Source organism: Papio anubis, chromosome 9, assembly GCF_008728515.1.
Source record: "Papio anubis isolate 15944 chromosome 9, Panubis1.0, whole genome shotgun sequence".
Classification (NCBI taxonomy): domain Eukaryota; kingdom Metazoa; phylum Chordata; class Mammalia; order Primates; family Cercopithecidae; genus Papio; species Papio anubis.
The window spans coordinates 88807563-88833358 of NC_044984.1; the positions used below are offsets into that span (position 1 = coordinate 88807563).

Below are 25796 nucleotides of genomic sequence, written 5' to 3' on the forward strand. Positions count from 1 at the left end.
AAATAATGCAAGTGTGCCTTTAAAAAGACAGGCAACTCTTAGCAACGTGTATTAATAAACAAGCACAAAGAAATAAATACTATACTAGATTGCTGTTTTTTCTCCAGCAGAGTAGGAGAAATCACCTATGCTCTAACTCTAAAAGGAAAGAGCAATAGGGAAGAGTATACATATGGAAAAAAAGAAGGAAAATCAGGGTCAGCACAAAGGTGAGCCAGAGAGCTCAGGTAAAATGTACTGCATGAAAAGTATTATACTTGGTGACCCCCCAAGAGAGAAGCCACTGCACAAGCCAGCATATCCCATGTCCTGTTGCGACATGTGTGGTTCCAATTATTCCAGCAGTGTAGTCTGGCTACTCAGGTCAAGAACGATGTGCTGCAATACTAGGTATTCAATATTATTTTACAAAACTAAAAATAATTTATACTGGAATTGGAAGAAAAGCATGGAAACTCCCTATATCCTGAATTTACTTGTGTTTTATATCTATTTTTTTGTATACTCTATAGTTATAAGCGTTGAATGTGTATCTGTTGAATATATAATCTACTTATAGTTAATCAGGAGGCAATCAAATTATTTCCTAGTAGTTCTTACACAGTCTTAGTAGGCTGGAAGAGTTCTTACAGATATAAGGAAATTGGATCCTAATGATATTAGGTAAACTTGCCTAAGGTTACACACAGTTATTGAGACAGTGAGATACAGACTAGTCAATGGACTAAAAATTCTGTATTATTTATGTTACAATATTTTCTTATTTAAGGATATTACCAGTGTATAATCACTGCTATTATCATTTTCATCATCAGCTACATTTAATTTTTGCCACAACTCTATAAAGTAGGTATTAGTCCCATTTCATAGACTTAAGTTTCACTTAAGTTTCAGAGAGATGGTGAACTGCCCAAGGTCACACAGCTTTTTTTAGTAACGGAAAAATCAGAATTTGAATCCAGTCTGTTAAGGAGAATATAAATGTAGATCATGCTGCTACTACTAATTTATTCATTGAAGAAATATTTATTGAGTACCTACTATGTGCCGGCACTGTTCTAGAAGCTGGAAAAGTAGTAGTGATGAAAACAATGTCCCTGCTCTCTTGGAGCTTATATTGGGTTGAAAGGAAGGTGGTGGGAAAGAAAAGGAGAGACAAAAACATAAAAACCAAATAACTATATCAGATAGTATTAAGAGCTATGAAGCAGGTAAGGAAGATAGAAAGACAGAGGAAGAAGGAAGATGCTATTTTCCAGTGTGAAGACAAGGAAAGCCTCTCTGGTTAGGCAACATCTAGGGGGTGAGGAGGCAAGTTATGTGGATATGTGAGGGAAGACTGAGTCAAGGTCAGACAAGTGTAGAAACTCTGAGCAAGATGTGAGTTTGCTCAAAGAGTGACAAGGCCAAAGGGAGCAAAGTGAACAGGAGGAAAAATACATGGTCATGGCTGTGAAAAGACTCCAGATCACACAGAGCTCTGAATGGGTAGAAAGCAGAAAGACCAGTAAGCAACCTGGCACAGAAACTGAGTCTAAAAAAATCATGGCTTGGACTAGAAAGGTCATGGTGGATGTGGTAAGAATTGATCAGATTCTGCATGTATTTGGAAGGCAGAGTGATAGGATTAAAAATACTTCAATACAGAGAATGCAAAATTCCTCACTGTACAGTATCAAGTATTCTACAGAATGAAGTAGAGGCATAAGATAACATACTCTACTGATCAATGTATTTATTTCTTGGAAGGTAGAATGATATAATAAAACATTTCAGTATAAAGAAATGAATTATTAAAAATAAAATTTATCATTATATAGTAACAAACATTCTAAAGAATGAAACAGAAACATAAAACAACTTACTTTACTGGACAATGTATTTACTTCTCGTTCAGCTTTATGCAATTTATTAATTAAAAAAGTATTTTGTTCACTGCTTGATTGTAGCTCTTTTTCCAAGCGTTCTGCCCGTAAATTAGCTGATTGTTTTTCAGCCTTTCATTCAAACAAAATATTTTAAAATTCATTTATTTTTCAAGTATTTCAAAATCAAATAAGCACTATTTAAAATACATTTACAATTATACAAAAATTATTCAAAACCTCAACATTAACATATACCAATGTAACAAACATTTTCTCAAACTAATTGTAGAATTCAAATGAAAGATAGTGTTTCAGAAAATATGCAACAAAGGTATCTAGACAAACAACATATGAATGACCACCAACAAAATAAAGTTTATATACTTCTCTCATGAGAGAAACTACCTAAGGCATTCACTTGATGTCTATTTATTTTTAACACTGACTTATTTCAAACATTTTTGGAAGTTTCCAGTCTACAACAGATAGGAAAAAGCATATTAGAAAGTAGAAGGCAGGGCTCATTGATAGTAACAAGTACAAATTGAAAATCTAAAATCAATGATTTTCAAAAAAGAAATAGGGAAATATATTATTTCAAAATCCTCAGCTAATCTGCAGACTTCCTAAGTGTGAGCAAAGAGGCTCCTGATCTCATGACACAATTAGGATTGTTAATGAAGTCTGTAGGTTGTCAAAAATGTTTCTGGTTGGTAATATTGATAGTACTCTTTCATGAGGGGAGGGGAACTAAAACCTTTTTTAAAAAACATGTCTACTCAACATTATATATATATACACATATATATACACATATACACACACACACACACACACACACACGTATTTTTTTTCAGACAAGGTCTTGCTTTGTCTCCCAGGCTGGAGTGCAATGGCATGATCTTGGCTCATTGCAACCTCAGACTCCCAAGCACAAACAATTCTCCTGCCTCAGCCTCCCGAGTAGCTGGGACTTCAGGTGCACACCATGGCGCCTGGCTAATTTTTGTATTTTTTGTAGAGACAGGGTTTTACCCGTGTTGTTCAGGCTCATTTCAAACTCCTGAGCTCAGGTGACCCATTTACCTCAGCCTCCCAAAGTGCTGGGATTACAGGCATAAGCCACCATACCCGACCTCAACATAATCAAAATGAAAACGTTTCGGCATTTAAAGGATACACTTCAGTTTCATAACATCTCATTTCGTACATATAGATGCTCTTCAACTTATGATGGGGTTACATCCTGATAAACCCATCACAAATTGAAAATATCTAAGTCCATAACTTAGACTGCCTACCTTAAGCATCCTCAAAACACGTGAATTAGCCTACAGTTGGAAAAAATCATCTGGCAACACAGTACTCAGTAAAGAGGTTATTTACCCTCATGATCATGTGACTGACTGGGAACTGTGGCTCAGTGCAGCTACACAGCATTGAGAGTATCATACCTGGCCGGGCGCGGTGGCTCAAGCCTGTAATCCCAGCACTTTGGGAGGCCGAGACGGGTGGATCACGAGGTCAGGAGATCGAGACCATCCTGGCTAACACGGTGAAACCCCGTCTCTACTAAAAAATACAAAAAAACTAGCCGGGCGAGGTGGCGGGCGCCTGTAGTCCCAGCTACTTGGGAGGCTGAGGCAGGAGAATGGCGTGAACCCGGGAGGCGGAGCTTGCAGTGAGCTGAGATCCGGCCACTGTACTCCAGCCTGGGCGGCAGAGCGAGACTCCGTCTCAAAAAAAAAAAAAAAAAAAAAAAAAGAGACTATCATACCACATATCAGTAACCCAGGAAAAGATCAAAATTCAAAGTACATAAATACATATATGGCTTTCACACCATTGTATAGTCAAAAAATCATAAGTCAAACCACCTTAAGTTGGGGAACATCTATCTTAAATATGTAAGGACTATATTCGACAAATAATTAGGGAAAAAAACTATTTTCTTCATATATGAAATAATACTCTCTGGGCACAATGATAGCCAAGAAAGTTAAAGAAGAAAGAAATGTTTGCTGTCATATGCTTATTTTCATTTCATCTGACAAATGATAAAAATATAGGCTCTTATGAAAATGTCACAAATCTTTTGTCATCATTCAACTTGCCCTGAAAATAATCACTCTAAAGGACCTCAATGGAAAGTTTCCCATCAGAACTGTATGCTATATTCAACTGCAATCGTCTCACTTATTCTGTCACTGTGTAAAATACATAAGGATGGAAGGATGGCAACATAAACAGTCTCACAATGAACTGCTTCATGTTTAAGGTACAATGATACTGACAACTTTTAATTCAGAAAACCAGTAAATACTTGACCTAGCGTCATGTAACAAAATAAAAAAGTAACTTCTACTCTTCAAAACATACCAATGTATTCCTGTATCACTGGCTGGGGGAAAAAAAATCACCATCTTGGATTTGGATATTGATTTTAACTACAAATTAAATGCCCGCTAATGCCTCCCCCCCAAATCATTTTATAACTATTCCAAAGGAAAAAGAAACACTTTGAATTGTAAAAAATAAAAACAATTAAACAGGTATGTTTGCTACAAGTTAGGCACTAAGAACTAAGAAGAATAAGTATATCTGAATAAAATGGAAACCAAGAATTTTCATAAGGCAATACCCCTAGGAGTACCAGTCAGGTCTGCCAACACTTATCTTTCTCTAATGAACCCAGGGAAATAATTCTGCAAATTACTAGTCTGGGAAGAAGCTATCATAAGATATATCAGTATAGTATTTCTGTTCAAGCAGGATTTGTGACTTTAAGATCTCAAATCCCAGTGTAAGGAATGTACTATCTTGAAAGAAATTATTCTTTCTGGTTTGAGATGACTTTACTTTCAGAAACTCAAATACATACATTTTTATTTTGCATATTCTATTATGTGGCATTTTAAGAGTTAAGACATTTCAGATAGGTGACTTAACTCCCACAGAATAAATATCCCTTTATAAATGTGGTAGCATACGTATCGTATTGCTTATGAATCAATAGCTTTCTTCTTTACTAAAAGAATAAATACTCTTGGGATTACACAAATGCGTCAGCATTAGCTTGGAAAGCATACATTTATGCTCTAAAAATCAAAGGTTTGTCAATTGCAGTTTAAAAAAGTATGCCATACTCTACCGGGAAGTAATCAGAATCTTACCTCCAGGGATCTGACTGTAGCCTGCATCTCAGCCAACTGCCGCACCTGTATTCTTTGGGCATTTTCCACCTGAGCGTCAGAATTCTCCTTTTCAGCCCTTAATTCTGCTACTTCAGCCTCTAACCCTTTTAATTTTTGACACAAATAGACTTTTTCTCGAGCAAGTTGTTCCACTCGTTTGCTGTCTCTTGTGAGATCAACATTAAGCAGCTGGTTACGTAGTTCTTCTTTATCTTCCTCCAGTCTTGCAATCTAAGAATAATTTTAAAGAAAGCATACGAAGTTAATTAAATTTTCAGTCATGAACATGCTTTACAAATCAGTAAAATTAAAAATTGCAAAAGCTCGGGTGCTGAAACAAAGTACAAAGGAAAAATTTTTAAGTATCACCTTCTTTCTGTTCTTAGTGAGACTCAAATGTGAGTTCAAGGACTGTGTCCTGTTTTCCCTCTATTTCCACGTAGTGTCTAGCACAGGGCTTAATCAGTTGCTGACTAAAATTTAAAAATTATAATACTATAAAAATAATTATTAAAAATACATCAAGTATTTTAAAATTCATCATAACATTATAGGGGTTCATGACCAAAACTCTGACTACTCTTAAGCTTTTCCTCACATGACTGTAATTCTTGAGCTATGTCTATACTAATAAAATTATCTATGTCAGGGCAACTTAATTCACACAAAAACTGCCTGTCTGTGTACATAAAAGCAAATGTGATTGATGAGAGTTTTTAAATGATAGCTGAGAGTTTATTAAAGTCCTAATTGTAATGATGGCCTAGTTCTTAGCCCTTAGATTCAAGAAAGAATTGAAAAATCATTACTCCAGGGCAAGTGTTAAAGTCACTGGGGAACTTGCAGAGCAGAGACATCAGTGGTCTTGTCATTCATGCCAATTATCACTGCTGGACTTCGTGGGCCTCCAAATCAGTGGGTTTCAAACTGTTTCCTAACCTCTAAGGCATTTCAGAAGCTCCTCACCTCTGGAGACCAGTGGCAAGCAACTAGGGTCTATAACTCATTCTTTCCCTTTCCTGATCTCCCCAACTATCTATCCCCTACCACCACCCCCACCAAATCTCTGGCATTAACCATAAGCTTCTATTTTTAGTCTCTTTTTGGGGTTTCTTCATATGATTCAACTTAAGTAAAAGATTCAGCTGGGTTTTTTTGTTTTTTAAAAAGTTGAAAACTGCTGCTCAAAACAAGACAGAGGTTGTTTACAGCCAGGATGAACATCAAAGGCTCACTGTAAGCTCCCTCCGAAAAAAAAAAAAAAAACCTAAAGAAATGCTCCACAACCTAGGCAAAAGGAACAACTGTTTGATCACAGCACTACCAATGAATCTAAAAAGTTTAAGACCTCCACCCCAGAGCAGGATCTGTTCTCCACACCTGTAAAATGGGAAACTGAATTAGATGCACTCTAACAACCTTTTTAATTTTAACACATAGTGATTCCAATTTGTTTCTGGACATGCTGAATTTAAATGCCATTGAGAAATACAGGTAGAGCTATCCAGCAGACAAATATTATTTTCCAAAGAACAAAATTCATCCTTGAAGGCAGCTGTGGTATTTAGAGTTAAGCCCTCAAAGCCCAACTAATTAGTGTTTCTCTCCTATTTTTCCTCCCACGCTTTACAAATAACTATTACTTCCTGGTTAGGTCCCAAGATTACCTTTTTATCCACTGTATTCTGTCCTCAGTTTAAATGAAGAACTTGGGCTAGCTGATCTTTAAGATCCTGTTTACCTTTTACATGAGGTAACTTAATATGGTTGTAATGTGCTATATTACAGGTGTGATGGCTCATCTAAGGTCAGGAGTCAATGTGTAACTCAGTTTCAGACAATGGTGCCCTTTACTGAGTACTTAATATGGATCAGATACTGAGCTAAGTGCTCCACATGTAAAATCAATATTAATAATTTCTCTTGTAGTTCCCATTTTACACACAGGGTCACACAGTTCACAATGTTCTTGACCTATATACTTCCTATATTATTGCTTCCTTTCCACGTTTTCAGAGGCATCTGTGTGATAGCCGAAGTCATAGTTGAAGCTACGAGACTGGATGACAGCTAGCTGATGGCTGAGAATTAGATTCCATGTTTATAACTCCTAAACCAGACGTATCAAATCATTCTTACCAAAACTGCCATCTAATTTTACTATTCATTTATTTATTCATGCAACAAATATTTACTGAGTACTTACTAAGTACCCAACACTGTTTTAGGTAGTAAGGACACAACCCAGCAGATAAGCAAACAAATACAAAATCTCTGCTGATGCAGAGCTTATTACAATCATTGCCATAACACTACTCATGTCCCAGACATTCGGCACAGATCTTGGATAAAGCCTCAGCTCTTCCCTTTTCTGCCATTTTCAATCAGACTCACATGTCATCTTCCTTGATTTCCTCAATTTCTTGTGCTCTCAATCTTTCCTCTAAATTTCCAAAGGGCTTTGTTTAAATTTCTCTTTTATGAACTTTATCTAAATCCGCCTGTATTGCAGTTACCTCTACATTTACTGTATTCTATTCTAAATATAAACCTGCTTGACAGATAAGACAATGTGCTAACTGATATTACTTTTTAAAACGTTATTAAGTAAAGGAAACTAAACAGAAACAATAGGACTAGGAATAGTGACTGATTTCCTTTTCAAAAAATGATAGCACTTCAATTCCCCAAAGCACACAAGAGGGAAAGGTAGTGTTATCTAATTACTCCATCCTTCCTTGTTTTTATTACCTTTACGATACAAGATAGGGATATGGGTAAGAGAAAAGGCTCTGGAATCAAAGTGCCTAGGTTTCTTTTTTTTTTTTTTTTTTTTTTTTCAGTATTTTAAAGATACTGTTCTACTGTCTTCTGGCTTGTACTACTTGTAAAAATAAGTCCGTTGTCATTCTTTGTTCCTCTGTATAAGATGTCTTTTCTTTCTCCAGTTACTTCTTCTAAAATTAAACTTTTTCAGATAATGGTAGGTTCACAAATAATTATTATAAGGATTAATATAGAGGGATCCTGTATATCCTTTAACCAAGATTCCCCTATTGGTAACATTCCTCTTCCATTTTTGGGGAAGACATTATGTAGAATTGGTACTAATTCTTCTTTAAACACCTGGTAAAATTCTCTAGTTAACTATTCATTTTGGGAGTTTTAAAATTACAGGTTCAATTTCCCTAACAGTAATAGCTCTATACAAACTGCAGATTTCACATTAAATGAGTTGTGGTAGTTTGTGCCTTTTAAGAAATTGATCCATTTCACCTGCGTTGTCAAATTTATTACAGTAGAGTTGTTCAAAGGATTCTCATTTCCCTTCTAATGTCTGCAAGGTCATGAGTGATACTCTCATTCCTGAGATAGGTAAAATTTGTATCTTCCATCTTTTTTGTTAGTCTTGCTAAAAGTTGGTCACTTTTATTATCTTTTCAAAGAACTAGCTCTTTGTTTCACTGATTTTCTCTATTATTTCTGTTTTCAATTTCTGCTATGTTTATTATTTCCCTTCTTCTGCTTCTGCTTGCTTTATTTATTTATTTTTTGATGCTCTTTTTACAGGTTCTTGAGATGGGAGCTTACATTACTGACCTGTTTTCTCATTTCTAACGCATGTATTTAGTGCTACAAATTTTTCTTGGCACTGCTTTAGCTGTGTCCTAAAATTTTTGATATGCTGCATTTTCATCCAATGTATTTTTTGAAATGTAATCTCACTGAAATGTTTTTCTTTGAAATTTCTTCCTTGATCCATAAATTTTTTTTAAGTATGTCATTTCATTTCCAAGTGTTTGAAGATTTCCCTGTTATTTTCTGTTATTAATTTCTAGTTTGATTCTACTGTGGTCAGAAAACTCACTTGTTATGATTTCAAGTTGTATAAGTTTGTTGAGGTTTATTTTATAGCCCAGGATATGGTCTATCTTGCATATGTTCAGTAAGCATTTATATACATTCAGTGAATACATCAAAAGAATATGTCTGGGTGTTCTCCTTGGGTGGCATGTTTTATAAATGTTATTTAGGTTCTAATGGTTGATGGTGTTACTGCATTATTATTTATCCTTGCTGATTTTTAATTGTTCTATCACTTGTTGAGAGAGGGGTATGAAGTCACCAACTATAATTATAGATTTGTCTATTTCTCCTTTTAGTTCTATCAATTTTTGCTTCAAACATTTTGCACCTCTGGTGCACATACATTTACATTTAGTATTCCTGTGTCTTCTTGCTGGGTTGACCTCTTTTGTCATTATATAATCTCTTTCTATACAAATCTGGTATTTTTCTTTTTTTTTTTTTAAGACGGAGTCTCGCTCTGTCCCCCAGGCTGGAGTGCAGTGGCGCGATCTCGGCTCACTGCAAGCTCCGCCTCCCGGGTTCACGCCATTCTCCTGCCTCAGTCTCCTGAGTAGCTGGGACTACAGGCGCCCACCACCGTGCCCGGCTAATTTTTTGTATTTTCAGTAGAGACGGGGTTTCACCGTGGTCTCCATCTCCTGACCTTGTGATCCGCCTGCCTCGGCCTCCCAAAGTGCTGGGATTATAGGCGTGAGCCACCACCCACGGCCTAAATCTGGTATTTTTCTTTGTTATGTTCCTTTGCCCTGAAGTCTGCTCTATCTGATATTAATACTGCCACTCCTGCTTTTAATTAATGATTCCATGATGTATCTTTTTATATCCTTTTATTTACAAACTGCCTATATGGTTATACTTGGGAGTTTCCTACAGACATCATACAGTTACCCCTTGACTTATGATGCAATTACATACCAATAAACTCATGAAAAGTGAAAAATATATGTGAAAAATGCAGTTTATGCTGGCAACACAGCATATGGACCCTGACTTATGATGGTTCAAGTTACAACTTTTCAACTTTACAATGGTATAAAGTGACATGCATTCAATAGAAACCATAACCACACTATGTCATAAGGAGCACCCTGACTTACAACGGAGTTACATCCCAATAAACTCATCGTTAAGTTGAAAAATCATCCAAGTTCAACTATTGTAATCTGGGGACTGTCAGTACAGTTAGGTCATTTTTAAAAATATACACTGTAAATCTCTGTATTTTAATTCATGTATTTAGACCATTTACATTTATTATCATTGATATACTAAGTCACTTTTGTTCTGTTTCTTCTCTGTTTTTAGTTTCTCTGTTTTTCCTGCCTGTTACATGAACATATTTCAGGATTCCATTTTATCTATAATGTTTTGAATGTATCTCCTTATATAGCTTTCTTAGTAGTTGTTCTAGTTATTATATTTATGTAACTTACCATGGTCTACTGAATTCGTTTTGTCAGTTTTAGTGATGTGTAGAAACTTCACCTCCTTTTACATCCCTTTGCCCTTGCTCATTTATAATTACCTAAAATATTTTCTCTATACATTTAGAACCACATCAGAGTTAAAATTTTTACTTCAACCACCAAACTTTAGAAAATTCATGAGGCAAAAGGAAGTCTATTACATATACCCACAGTTTTGTTTACCATGTACATTTATCCTTCCCAATATTTTGAGATTCCTTATTTTTACTGTTTTCTTCTTGTTTAGACCAACTTCTCTTTTGGATAGGTCTACTGGCAAAAAGTTCTCTTCGTTTTCCTTCATTTGAGAATGTCTTGATTTCCCCTACATTCCTGAAGGATATTTTTGCTGGATATAGAATTATGAGTTGACAGTCCTTATCTTTCAGCACTTAATAATGTGCCACTTCCTTCGGGCCTCTATGATTTCTGATGAGAAATGAGCTAATTTTCTAATTGTTTTCCCCAATGGGTAAGATATAATTCCTTGGGCTGCTTTCAAGATTTTCCTACAGTTTTTATAAACCTGACCATGGTATCTCTTGGTGTGAATGTGTTCAGCTTCTTGAAGCTACATGTTTGTGCCTTTATCAAACCTGGCAAGTTTTCAGTCATTATTTCTTCCATTACCTTTTCAACCTTCCCTCTTTCTCCTTTCAAGGACAGAAATCTTAGATATTTTGTTATAGTCCCACAGGACACTGAGAATCTCTGTTTATTTGCTTTTTAAATCTATTTTCTCTAGTCTGTTCAGATTGGGTAATTTCTAATGTTCTACCTTTAAGTTCAGTAATTTTTTCCTCTATCCCTTCCATTCTGCAGTTGAGCCTGGCAACTCAGGCTTTCTTAGTCACTCTATTTTTTAGTTCTAAAATTTCCAATTTTCTTCTCTTTATTCTCTGTTTCTTTGCTAAGTCTATTTTTTAAAATTTGTTTCAACCACATTTGTAATTGCTCATTGAATCATTCTTACCATGGCTGCTTTAAAATGTTTGTCAAATAATTCTAACACCTCTGCATCTTGGTGTTGGCATCTATTAGTATGTTTTACATTCAGTTTCAGACCTTCCTAGTTCTTGTCAACTTTGTTGAGCATCAGATCGTTGCAGATACACAGCTTTACTTCTGGTTACTGTATTCTGTTCCATTTGGCTATATGTCTGTTTGTACCAGTACCTTTATATATACTTTATACTAACAAGTGATTTTCAACTGAAACTTGGACATTTGGGGAATTAAGTTATGAGACCCCAGATCTTATACAAAGTTTGTATTAGCTGGCTTTCTGTGATATTGCTATGGTAGGGGATGGGTGGTGTTGCCACCTCATTACTGCCAGGAGGAGGCAGTAGTCCTGATTCTCCACTCTACTTCTGTTGATACCCAAGGAGGGAGGGCTCCTCATGATATCCATGCTGAACAGGGGTGGGAGTTCTGGTTCCCCATTAGGCCTCAACTGACACCTCCCTGGATGGGAAGCGTAGGAGTAATTTATTATTGCTCCTCATGTTACCTACATTGATACCACAGGGCCAGATGTGGCCTCCATTGACAACACACAGCTGGGTAGTGGTTAAAGTCCTGACCCTGTACTAGGCCTCCTCTGACATGACCCAGGCAGGATGAGGGCTGGGTGCCTCATTACTGCCAGTTGAGAGTGGATGTCCAAGCTCCTCACTGTCTCTAGTGACACCATGGCAGAGGATGGAAGCCCTTGTTATTACCCAGGTGAAGATGTCTTTGTCTGGTTTTGGTATTAGGATAATGCTGGCCTTGTAGAATGAGTTAGGAGGCATTTCCTCTGATTCTGTCTTCTGGAAGAGATTATAGAGAATTAACATAAATTCTCCCTTAACTCTCTGATAGAGTTCACCAGTGAACCCACCTGGGCTGCCCAGTCATTTCTGATTGGATGTCAGACATTGTGAATTTAATTTTTTCAGAGCTGGATTCTTTGTTTTCTTTTACATATTTCTGAATCTTCGTTCTGGAATGCAGCTAAGATACAGTCATGAGCCACATAACGAAGTTTCAGTCAACAACAGTCCATGTATATGACAGGGCTCCCATGAGTATAATATTGTATTTTTATTGTTTAAACCTTTTCTATGTTTAGATATGTTTAGGTACACAAATATTAACCATTATGTTACAATGCCTACAGTATTCAGCACAGTGACATGCTGTACAGGTTTGTAGCCTAGGAGTAATAGGCTGTACCACATAGGCTAGGTATGTAGTATACTGTGCCATCTAGGTGGATATATGTATAGTCTATGATGTTTGCACATGACAAAATCGCCTCATGACACATTTCTCAAAACATATCCCTGTCATTAAGCAACACATTACTGTACTTAGAAACAGTCAGATCTTTTCAAACCTTACTTTTATTCTTTTTTTTTTTTTTTTTTTGAGACAGAGTCTCGCTCTGTCGCCTGGGCTGGAGTGCAGTGGCGCTATCTTGGCTCACTGCAAGCCCCGCCTCCTGGGTTCCCGCCATTCTCCTGCCTCAGACTCCCGAGTAGCTGGGACTACAGGCACCCGCCACCTCGCCCGGCTAATTTTTTTTTTTTTTTTTTGAGACAGAGTCTGGCTCTGTCACCCAGGCTGGAGTGCAGTGGCCGGATCTCAGCTCACTGCAAGCTCCGCCTCCCAGGTTTTCGCCATTCTCCTGTCTCAGCCTCCCGAGTAGCTGGGACTACAGGCGTCCGCCACCTCGCCCGGCTAGATTTTGTATTTTTTAGTAGAGATGGGGTTTCACCGTGTTAGCCAGGATGGTCTCGATCTCCTGACCTCGTGATCCACCCGTCTCGGCCTCCCAAAGTGCTGGGATTACAGGCTTGAGCCACCGCGCCCAGCCTACTTTTATTCTTGTTAACCAAAACTAGAATAGCCTTTAGTCTATGGCTAATTTGGCCCTGCTACTGAGGCAAAATCCTTCTGAGATTTCTACTCAAAGTACCATGCATTAGAGTATCTTTTCACTCTGTCTAATGGAAAAATAAATGTTTGCCCAGTCCCATGTGAACTCTAGGGACTGTCCCACCTAAATAATTTTCTTTCTCTGGCCTTGTATAGTTTCCTCCACACATGCACTAAGAAATACTGCAAAGTTACCCTCTACAGAACTCTGGAGCTCTCCAATACTCTGCTTTTCAAATTCTACTTTCCTTGGCCTCTCAAATTCTGAACTCCAACTCCTCAGCTCAAAGATTATGGAGCTCAATTTAGGTTTTTTATCTCTGTACAGTGGCCTGGAAACTCTCTCCAGAACCTAAGATGGGGCAATCATAGAGCTCTTATCATTTGTTTTCCTTCCCTCAGATCTGCCCTGTGTTGCCCATTTTCCAATGTCTGAAAACCGTGGTTTCCTATATTTTGTCCCAGTTTTCAGTAAAGGCCTTAAAGTAAATTCCATCCCTATTCCATCCCAGTCAGAAGCAGAAATAATTGTCTTCCACGATTTGAATCCTGACCATACACTAGCTGTGTGACCTTGGGCCAGTCTCTCAGTGTTTTCATCTTCTTATTTATAAAATGATGATTATCTAACTACTAGCGTTGTTGAGATGATTTTTTAAAAGTATATATAAAGGTACTGGTACAAACAGACATATAGCCAAATGGAACAGAATACAGTAACCAGAAATAAAGCTGTGTATCTGCAACGATCTGATGCTCAACAAAGTTGACAAAAACAAGCAATGGGGAAAGGACTCCCTATTTAAAAACTGGTGTTGGGAAAACTGGCTAGCCATATGCAAAGGAATGAAACTGGATCTCTACTTTTAACTATACCCAAAAGATAACTCAAGATAAATTAGGAAATACCATTCTGGACATTAGCCTTGGCAAATAATATACGACTAAATTTATGACCCTCTAAGGCAAGGGTCCCCAAACGCCAGGCCATGGACCACTACCAGTCCATGGCCTGTCAGGAATAGGGCCACACAGCAGGAGGTGAGCAGCAGGGGAGCGACCATTATTGCCTGAGCTCTAACTCCTGTCAGATCAGCAGCTGCATTAGATTCTCATAGTTGTGTGAACCCTATTGTGAATTGCACATCCAAGGGATCTAGGTTGCGTGCTCTTTATGAGAATTTAATGCCCTAATACCTGATGATCTAAGGTGGAAAAATTTTATCCTGAAACCATTCCTCCCCCAGCCTTGGTTCATGGAATAATTGTCTTCCACGAAACCAGTCCTCAGTGTCAAATGGCACCAGGTACTTTGGGGACCACTGCTCTAAAGCAATTGCAACAAAGATAAAAATTGATAACTGGGACCTAATTAAACTAATGAGCTTTTGTTTGGCGAAAGAAACTATCAATAAACAGACAACCCACAGAATGAGAGAAAATACCTGCAAACTATGCATCTGACAAAGTTATAATATCTAGAATCTATAAGGAATTTACATAATGCAACAAGGAAAAAACAACCCCATAAAAAAGTGGGCAAAGTACATAAACAGACACTTCTCAAAAGAAGACATATAAGCAGCCAACAAACATGGAAAAAAATGCTCAACATCACTAATCATCAGAGAAATGCAAAGTAAAAAACACAATGAGATACCATCTCACACCAGTCAAAATGGCTACTAAAAGGAAAAAAAAAATAACAGGTGCTAGCAAGGCTGCAGAAAAAAGGGAACACTTATACACTATTGATGGGAATGTAAATCAGTTCAGCCACTGTGGAAAGAAGTCTGGATACTCTCAAACAACTAAAAATAGAACTACCATTCCAGCAATCCCATTACTGGGTATATACCAAAAGGAGAATAAATCATTCTATAAAAAAGACACATACACTCGTATGTTCATCGTACTACTATTCACAATAGCAAAAACATGGAATCAACCTAGGTTCCCATCAGTGGTGAACTAGATAAAGAAAATGTGGTACATATACACCACAGAATACTATGCAGGCATAAAAATGAATGAAATCGTGACCTTTGCAGCAACACAGATACAGCTGGAGACTATCATCCAAAGCAAATTAACAAAGGAACAGAAAACCAAATACCAATACCACATGTTCTCACTTATTAAGTGTGAGCTAAACACTGACTACATATGGACATAAAGATGGGAACAACAGAACTGAGGACTACTAGAGAGGGGAGAGGATGAGGGGGAAAGAGCTCAAAAACTTTCTATTAGGTACTACGCTCAGTATCTAGATGATGGAATCTTTATTACCCCAAAGTTCTGCCTCAGCATCATGCAATATACCCATGTAACAAATCTACACATGTACCTGCTGAATCTAAAATAAACCTTGAAATTATTTTTTAAAAAAAGAAAAGTTAAGTAGAATAAAGTATAAGTAGTAAAAAAAAGAAAAAAGAAAATAATTCGGAAACTTTTTTTTACACCGACTTTAATTTGTGCTTCTGATGAAAATACATTTCACTTATTACATTTTGAATACAATTGCATTTTGGTTTTTAATTCTACATGTTATTATTAATGGAAAACAAACATGTAAGAAGCTTCTTTATAACAGTATAGTGATTTTGCTAAATTGAAAAAAAAAAATGTGGCTGGGTGCAGTGGTTCATGCCTATAATCCCAGTACTTTGGGAGTCTGAGGTGGGTGGATCACTTGAGGTCAGGAGTTCAAGACCAGCCTAGCCAACATGACAAAACCCCATCTCTACTACAAATACAAAAATTAGCTGGGTGTGGTGATGCACACCTATACTCCCAGCTATTCAGGAGGCTGAGGCAGAAGAATGGCTTAAACCTAGGAGGCAGAGGTTGCAGTGAGCCAAGATCGCGCCACTGCACTCCAGCCTGGGCAACAGAGTAAGACTTTGTCTTAAAGAAGAAAGAAAGAAAGAAAGAAAGAAAGAAAATTCCATGAAATAAATATGTAATAATCTTTAAACTATATATAAAGTGTTTCACTCAATAAATTAAAGGTAAATGTGTCTCCTGCCCCATTTCTTTCTTTCACTTCTTCAACTTCTGTAAAGTCTGATTTACAAATCTGAAATCAACTTAAAATATCTGTATATTTATTATGTTAGTTGGTACCATGATAATAACTGTTAGGTATGAATGATACTAATACCATTAATTGAGTATCTACTATGTCAGGCATTATGGTAAATATTTTGCACATGAAGTTTCAAGTTCCCAGATCTTAGTTTTTGAATTATTACATTAACTTTTTGTATTACTTAAGAAAACAATAGGAGGGGGTGTTCCAAGATGGCCGAATAGGAACAGCTCTGGTCTGCAGCTCCCAGCGTGATGGACACAGAAGACAGGTGATTTCTGCATTTCCAACTAAGATACCTGGTTCATCTCATTGGGACTGGCTGGACAGTGAGTGCAGCCCACAGAGGGCGAGCTAAAGCAGGGAGGGGTGCCTCACCCAGGAAGTGCAAGGGGTCGGGGGGTTTCCTTTTCCTAGCCAAGGGAAGCCGTGACAGATCACCTGGAAAAACAGGACACGTCTGCCCAAATACTGCGTTTTCCCAAGGTCTTAGCAACTGGGAGACAAGAAGATTCTCTCCCATGCCTGGCTCGATGGGTCCCATGCCCACGGAGCCTTGCTCACTGCTAGCGCAGCAGTCTGAGATTGAACTGCGAGGCAGCACCCTGACTTGGGGAGGGGCGTCCCCCATTGCTGAGGCTTGAGCAGGTAAACAAAATGGCCAGGAAGCTCAAACTGGGCGGAGCCCACCACAGCTCAACAAGGCCTACTAGCTCTAGACTCCACCTCTGTGGGCAGGGAATAGCTGAACAAAAGGCAGCAGATAACTTCTGCAAACTTAAATGTCCCTGTCTGACAGCCCTGAAGAGAGCAGTGGTTCTCCCAGCATGGCGTTTGAGCTCTGAGAATGGAGAGATTGCCTCCTCAAATGGGTCCCTGACCCCCAAGTAGCCTAACTGGGAGACACCTCTCAGTAGTGGCCAAAAGACACCTCATATACGTGGCTGTTCCTCTGGGACGAAGCCATCCAGAGGAAGGATCAGGCAGCGATATTTGCTGTTCTGCAATATTTGCTGTTCTGCAGCCTCCACTGGTGACACCCAGGCAAACGGTCTGGAGTGGAACTCCAGCAAACTCCAACAGACCTGCAGCTGAGGGACCTGACTGCTAGGAGGAAAACTAACAAACAGAAAGGAATAGTAGTAACATCATCAAAAAGGTCATCTACACCAAAACCCCATCTGTAGGTCACCAACATCAAACACCAAAGGTAGATAAAACCACAAACATGGGGAGAAACCAGAGCAGAAAAGCTGAAAACTCTAAAAATCAGAGCGCCTCTTCTCCTCCAAAGGATCACAGCTCCTTGCCAGCAGCAGAACAAAGCTGGACAGGGAATGACTTTGACAAGTTGACAGAAGTAGGCTTCAGAAGGTTGGTAATAACAAACTTCTCTGAGTTAAAGGAGGATGTTCGAACCCATTGCAAGGAAAATAAAAACTTGAAAAAAGATTAGATGAATGGCTAACTGGAATAAACAGTGAAGAGAAGACCTTAAATGACCTGATGGAGTGCAAACCATGGTACGAGAAATTCGTGATGCATGCACAAGCTTCAATAGCCGATTTTATCAAGTGGAAGAAAGGGTATCAGTGATTGAAGATCAAATTAATGAAATGAAGCGAGAAGACAAGGTTAGAGAAAAAAAGAGTAAAAAGAAGCAAACAAAGCCTCCAAGAAATATGGGACTATGTGAAAAGACCAAATCTATGTCTGATTGGTGTACCTGAAAGTGATGGGGAGAATGGAACCAAGCAGGAAAACACTCTTCAGGATATTCTCCAGGAGAACTTCCTCAACTTAGCAAGGCAGGTCAACATTCAAATTCAGGAAATACAGAGGACACCACAAAGACACTCCTTGAGAAGAGCAACCCCAAGACACATAATTGTCAGATTTACCAAGGTTGAAATGAAGGAAAAAGTGTTAATGACAGCCAGAGAGAAAGGTCAAGTTACCTACAAAGGGAAGCCCATCAGACTAACAGCAGATCTCTCGGCAGAGACACTACAAGCCAGAAGAGAGTGGGGGCCAATATTCAATATTCCTACAGAAAATAATTTTCAGTCCAGAATTTCATATCTAGCCAAACTAAGCTTCGTAAGTGAAGGAGAAATAAAATCCTTTACAGACAAACAAATGCTGAGAGATTTCTGTCACCACCAGGCCTGCCTTACAAGAGCTCCTAAAGGAAGCACTAAACATGGAAAGAAACAACCGGAACCAGCCACTGCAAAAACATGCCAAATTGTAAAGATCATCGATGCTATGAAGAAACTGCATCAATTAACTGGCAAAACAACCAGCGAACATCATAATCACGGGATCAAATTCACACATAACAATATTAACCTTAAATGTAAATGGGCTAAAAGAACCAATTAAAAGACACAGACTGGCAAATTGGATAAAGAGTCAAGACCCATCAGTGTGCAGTATTCAGGAGACCCATCTCACGTGCAAAGACGCACATAGGCTCAAAATAAAGGGATGGAGGAACATCTACCAAGCAAATGGAAAGCAAAAAAAAAAAAAGCAGAGGTTGCAATCCTAGTCCCTGATAAAACAGACTTTAAAACAACAAAGATCAAAAGAGACAAAGAAGAGCTAACTATCCTAAATATATATGCACCCAATACAGGAGCACCCAGATTCATAAAGCAAGTCCTTAGACACCTACAAAGAGACTTAAACTCCCACATAATAATAATGGGAGACTTTAACACCCCACTGTCAACATTAGACAGATCAATGAGACAGAAGGTTAACAAGGATATCCAGGAACTAAACTCAGCTCTGCAACAAGCAGACCTAGTAGACATCTATAGAACTCTCCACCCCAAAGCAACAGAATATACATTCTTCTCAGCACCACATTGCACTTACTCTAAAATTGACTACATAATTGAAAGTAAAGCACTCCTCAGCAAATGCAAAAAAAAAAAAACAGAAATCACAACAAATTGTCTCTCAGACCACAGTGCAAGCAAACTAGAACTCAGGATTAAGAAATTCACTCAAAACTGCCCAACTACATGGAAACGGAACAACCTGCTCCTGAATGACTACTGGGTAAATAACAAAATGAAGGCAGAAATAAAGATGTGCTTTGAAATCAATGAGAACAAAGACACAACGTACAAGAATCTCTGGGACAAAGCAGTGCGTAGAGGGAAATTTATAGCACTAAATGCCCACAAGAGAAAGAAGGAAAGATCTGCAATTGACACCCTAACATCACAATTAAAAGAACTAGAGAAGTAAGAGCAAACACATTCAAAAGCTAGCAGAAAGCAAGAAATAACTAATATCAGAGCAGAACTGAAAGAGATAGAGACACAAAAAACCCTTCAAAAAAATCAACGAATCCAGGAACCAGTTTTTTGAAAAGATCAACAAAATTGATAAACTGCTAGCAAGACTAATAAAGAAGAAACGAGAGAAGAATCAAATAGATACAATAAAAAACAATAAAGGGGATATCGCCCCCTATCCCACAGAAACGCGAACTACCATCAGAGAATACTATAAACAGCTCTACGCAAATAAACTAGAAAATCTAGAAGAAATGGATAAATTCCTGTATACATACACCCTCCCAAGACTAAAAGAAGAAGTTGAATCTCTGAATAGACCAATAACAAGCTCTGAAATTGAGGCAATAATAGCCTACCAACCAAAAAAAGTCCAGGACCAGAACTGACAGCTGAATTCTACCAGAGGTACAAAGAGGAACTGGTACCATTCCTTCTGAAACTATTCCATTCAATAGAAAAAGAGGGAATCCTCCCTAACTCATTTTATGAGGCTAGCATCATCCTGATACCAAAGCCTGGCAGAGACACAACAAAAAAGAGATTTTTAGACCAATATCCCTGATGAACATCGATGCAAAAATCCTCAATAAAATACTGGCAAACCGAATCCAGCAGCACATCAAAAAACTTATCCACCATGATCAAGTCGGCTTCATCCCCGGAATGTAAGGCTGGTTCAACATATGCAAATCAATAAACGTAATCCATCATATAAACAGAACCAAAGACAAACACCACACGATTATCTCAATAGATGCAGAAAAGGCCTTCGACAAAATTCAACAGCTCTTCATGCTAAAAACTCTCAATAAACTAGGTATTGATGGGACATATCTCAAAATAATAAGAGCTATTTATGACAAACCCACAGCCAATATCATACTTAATGGGCAAAAACTGGAAGCATTCCCTTTGGAAACTGGCACAAGACAAGGATGCCCTCTCTCACCACTCCTACTCAACATAGTGTTGAAAGTTCTGACCAGGACAATCAGGCAACATAAAGAAATAAAGGGTATTCAATTAGGAAATGAGTAAGTCAAATTGTCCCTGTTTGCAGATGACAGGATTGTATATTTAGAAAACTCCATCATCTCAGCTCCAAATCTCCTTAAGCTGATGAGCAACTTCAGCAAAGTCTCAGGATACAAAATCAACGTGCAGAAATCACAAGCATTCCTATACACCATTAACAGAGAGCCAAATCATGAGTAAACTCCCATTCACAATTGCTACAAAGAGAATAAAATACCTTGGAATCCAACTTACAAGGGATGTGAAGGACCTCTTCAAGGACAACTACAAACCACTGCTCAATGAAATAAAAGAGGACACAAACAAATGGAAAAGCATTCCATGCTCATGGATAGGAAGAATCAGTATCGTGAAAATGGCCATACTGGCCAAAGTAATTTAGATTCAATGCCATCCCATCAAGCTACCAATGACTTTTTTCACAGAATTGGAAAAAACTGCTTTAAAGTTCATATGGAACCAAAAAAGAGCTCACATTGCCAAGACAATCCTAAGCAAAAAGAACAAAGCTGGAGGCATCACGCCACCTGACTTCAAACTATACTACAAGGCTACAGCAACCAAAACAGCTTTTGGTACTGGTACCAAAACAGAGATACAGACCAATGGAACAGAACAGAGCCCTCAGAAATAACACCACATATCTACAACCATCTGATCTTTGACAAACCTGACAAAAACAAGAAATGGGGAAAGGACTCCCTATTTAATAAATGGTGCTGGGAAAATGGGCTAGCCATAGGGAGAAAGCTGAAACTGGATCACTTCCTTACCTATGTATCAAACCTGCAAGTTACGTACATGTACCCCAAAACTTAAAGTATAATTTAAGAAAAAAAAACCAGACATATGAAAAAGTAACAAATTAAAAAAAAAGAAAACAATAATCACTACTATAGTGAGTTTCCTCTTTTTCCTTTTATGTACTATAATTTATTTTTCCTAAATTGATGATGGCATATTTTATGCAAAAACGTTTTATCATTCCTTACACAAATAAAATATCACTTAAATTACTTACATACTTAAAGTTCATATTTTGGCCGGGCACGGTGGCTCACACTTGTAATCCCAACACTTTGGGAGGCCAGGGCAGGCAGATCATGAGGTCAGGAGATCGAGACCATCCTGGCTAACATGGTGAAACCCCGTCTCTACTAAAAATACAAAAAAATTAGCCGGGCGTGGTGGGTGCCTGTAGTCACAGCTACTTGGGAGGCTGAGGCAGGAGAATGGTGTGAACCCGGAAGGCAGAGCTTGCAGTGAGCCGAGATTGTGCCGCTGCACTCCAGACTGGAGGACACAGCGAGACTCCATCTCAAGAAAAGAAAAAAAAAAGAACGCCAGCATTTCCAGGAAATCAGGGGAGGTCTCCTTTTTGCCATAGGAACTTTGGCTCCGCACCTGACCCATAACGCCAAGGAACAGCACAGCCAATTTGCAAAGCATGATGGAAGAAACTCAGTGGCCTGTCATTATGTACTGTCGCTTTGATGGTTTTTCACAGGATGTAGTGCTCCTCATCCCTCTCTCCTGCGATCTTAATATTTTGTCTCCACTGAATTACCATTGATTATTTCACTCAGTCTACCATTATAATCACCTGTGCCTACAACTCTGTATTGTCATTACTATTTCCAGAAAATATAAGAGTCCTAATATAATAAAAACAAAATAGTCCCACTTTTGAATAATGACTATATATGCAACTTCAGCATTTCACCTGTATGAAGTCCCAGACTTAATACATTCTTACAGTCACATGAAAAAGCATGACTTTTTTTTTTTTTTTTTTTTTTTTTTAAAAGACAGAGTCTCATTCTGTCACCCAGGCTGGAGTGCAATGGCACAATCTTGGCTCACTGCAACCTCCTCCTCGTGGGTTCAAGCGATTCTCCTGCCTCAGCCTCCTGAGTAGCTGGGACTATAGGCATGTGCCACGATGCCAGGCTAATTTTTGGATTTTTAGTATAGCCAGGGTTTCACCATGTTAGCCGGGATGGTCTCGATCTCCTGACCCTGTGATGTGCCCGCCTCAGCCTCTCAAAGTGCCTGAATCACAGATGTGAGCCACAGCACCCGGTTGACATTATTTTTTCTTTTTTTTTTTTTTTTTTTGAGATGGGGGTCTCTGCCACCCAGGTTGCAGTACGCGGCACAATCATAGCTCACTGCAGCCTGGAACTCCTGAAATCAAACATTCCTCTCACCTCAGCCTCCTGAGTGGCTAGGTCTACAGCTGCACACTACCACACCCAGCTCATTAAAATATATATATATATATTTATTTATATATATATATTTCTTTTGTAGACACAGGGTCTTGCTATGTTGCCTAGGCTGGTCTTGAACTCCTGGCCTCAAGTGATCCTACCACCTCGGGCTCCCAAAATGCTGGGATTACAAATGTGAGACACCACACCTGGCCGACACTGTATTTATTTGTAAGATGAGATATGTTCTTTCATATATTATTTCATATATTCTTTTTAGTTTATAATATCATCAGGGACATGTGTATTCCTAAATCTTCCTGAAGTATTCCCCTGAGAACCAACACACTAAAGAACACCATTACTTTCATCTGTATAAGTAAAAATGTGCAAGTATTGTATAAGTCCTAATTAACACAAGAAAATCCAAATATTTTTATTCCATGAATTCCTTTTACACTAAATTGTAAAAATAGAAGATGACAAGAGTCAGCTCTACTTTGAAGTTTTCAAACTAAATTTGTTGTTTCTATAAAGTATATTTGAAACTGTATTTGCTGTTTCATGATCCACAATCATCTCACCAGGTTTTTACTGTTTTTGTATATAGAAAATCAAGTATGAAGGTAATTGAACAAAAGTAAATCCACAGTTATCCACTCAGTAATACTGCTCCTACATAATCAATTGGGAAGTAAAATGAAAGAAACGTCAGTCTTACTTTTCCACCTTCTTAGCTAGCAGTTTATCTTCAGATTCTTAAGACTATCATAAAACATCACATATGAAAATTAATGATGGCCAGGTGTGGTGGCTCATGCCTGTAATCCCTGAACTTTGAGAGGTTGAGGTGGGAGGATCACTTGAGGTCAGGAGTTCGAGACCAGCCTGGCCAACATGGTGAAACCCCATCTCTACTAAAAATACAAAAATTAGCCAGGCCTGGTGGCCCCTGCCTGTAATCCCACTTACTTGGGAAACTGAGGCAGGAGAATCACTTGAATCTGGGAGGCAGAGGCTGCAGTAAGCTGAGACTACATCACTGCACCCCAGCCTGGGTGACACAGCAAGACTCCATCTCAAAAATAATAATAATAATAATGATAAATTAATGATTATACCAACCCCTTAAAAATTTTAATGAATATCACTTAGTCCTTCATAAGTGAAAAATAGATTAGTCATCAGATTTCAAATGCAGGTTTCACTATCTGAAAAACAACAAAACTAAGAAACTAGAAAATACAAATAATCCTTATCAGATAAATATCATCATTAGATTTTAAAAGGAAAGTATAAAATAAAGCACCACTATATGAAACCTTAGTGTTTTCTCTTCAATATACTAAATCTTCGTTTTAGGCTAGCAATCTTTATCATTCCTACTTTCCACAAGATAATTTTTACATGTAATTCCTTGGATTCAAAACTCTTTATACCACATGCAGTGTAGATCAACTGGCTACTTAACAAAATTTGCAGTTGCTGGATGGCCCATAATCAGAGTGGCAACTTCAAACTGCCAGTCACCTTCCAATGGGTAAGGTCTAGGATTTGTGTTGACTACACATTGTTGAGACCCAGGTTTAGGGCATATGGAATGTGAGTGGTGGACTGGTTTGTGGGTTTGAGGGTCTGTGTGGGAGACTACAAATTCTTCTTTGTGCAAAGTGTAGGACTGCAACACTGAACGTGGACTTAGTCTATGTCTGGCCTCCCCACTCCCTCTTCAGCTGAAGCTGGAGAGAATGGGCATTTTGTAAATGTTATGGCATATGCCAATATAATATAATGACATTAAATGAAAACAATAACAAATAAAACATGTTGTGGGCTGTGGGTACATCTGAGTTCTACTATAACCTGGCTGCTGACTTTCTCTGAGACTTTGAACAATTCATGTTGCAGGAAGTCAGGGACCCCGAATGGAGGAACCAGCTGGAGCCGTGGCAGAGGAACATAAATTATTAAGATTTCATTTTAATATGGACATTTATCGGTTCCCAAATTAATACTTGCATGATTTCTTATGCCTGTCTTACTTTAATTTCTTAATCCTGTTATCTTCATAAGCTGAGGATGTACGTCACCTCAGGACCACTATAATTGTGTTAACTGTACAAATTGATTGTAAAACGTGTGTTTGAAAAATATGAAATCAGTGCACCTTGAAAAAGAACAGAATAACAGTGATTTTCAGGGAACAAGGGAAGACAACCATAAGGTCTGACTGCCTGCAGGGTCAGGCAAAATAGAGCCATATTTTTCTTCTTGCAGAGAGCCTATAAACAGACGTGCAAGTAGGGAAGATATCGCTAAATTCTTTTCCTAGCAAGGAATATTAATAATTAATACCCTGGGGAAGGAATGCATTCCTAGCGGGAGGTCTATAAACGGCCAATCTGGGAGTGTCTGTCTTATGCGGTTGAGATAAGGACTGAAATACGCCCTGGTCTCCTGCAGTACCCTCATGCTTACTAGGATTGGAAAACCCCACCCTGGCAAATTTGGGGTCAGACCAGTTCTCTGCTCTCGAATCCTGTTTTCTGCTGTTTAAGATGTTTATCAAGACAATGCATGCACCACTGAACACAGACCCTTATCAGTAATTCTGCTTTTGCCCATTGCCTTGTGATCTTTGTTCTCCTTTTTGCCCTTTGAAGCATGTGATCTTTGTGACCTACTCCCTGTTCTTACACACCCTCCCCTTTTGAAATCCTTAACAAAATTTGCTGGCTTTGAGGCTCAGGTGGGCATTACAGTGCTACCGATATGTGATGTCACCCCCAGAGGCCCAGCTGTAAAATTCCT

General features: G+C 38.3%; 1 protein-coding gene across 13 annotated transcripts in view; it reads right to left on the reverse strand.

Annotated features, from left to right (window-relative positions):
• Positions 1–25796, reverse strand: part of CEP83 (centrosomal protein 83) — a 146846-nt gene that overhangs the window by 62251 nt on the left and 58799 nt on the right. For all 13 annotated transcript variants that reach the window (XM_021922785.2, XM_003906963.5, XM_017946117.3 and 10 more), the window contains 2 exons: positions 5042–5293; positions 1866–1997 (listed from right to left, as the gene is read on the reverse strand). In XM_021922785.2, the coding sequence (XP_021778477.2) occupies positions 1866–1997; positions 5042–5293 (384 nt within the window). The remainder of the gene's footprint in view (positions 1–1865; positions 1998–5041; positions 5294–25796) is intronic.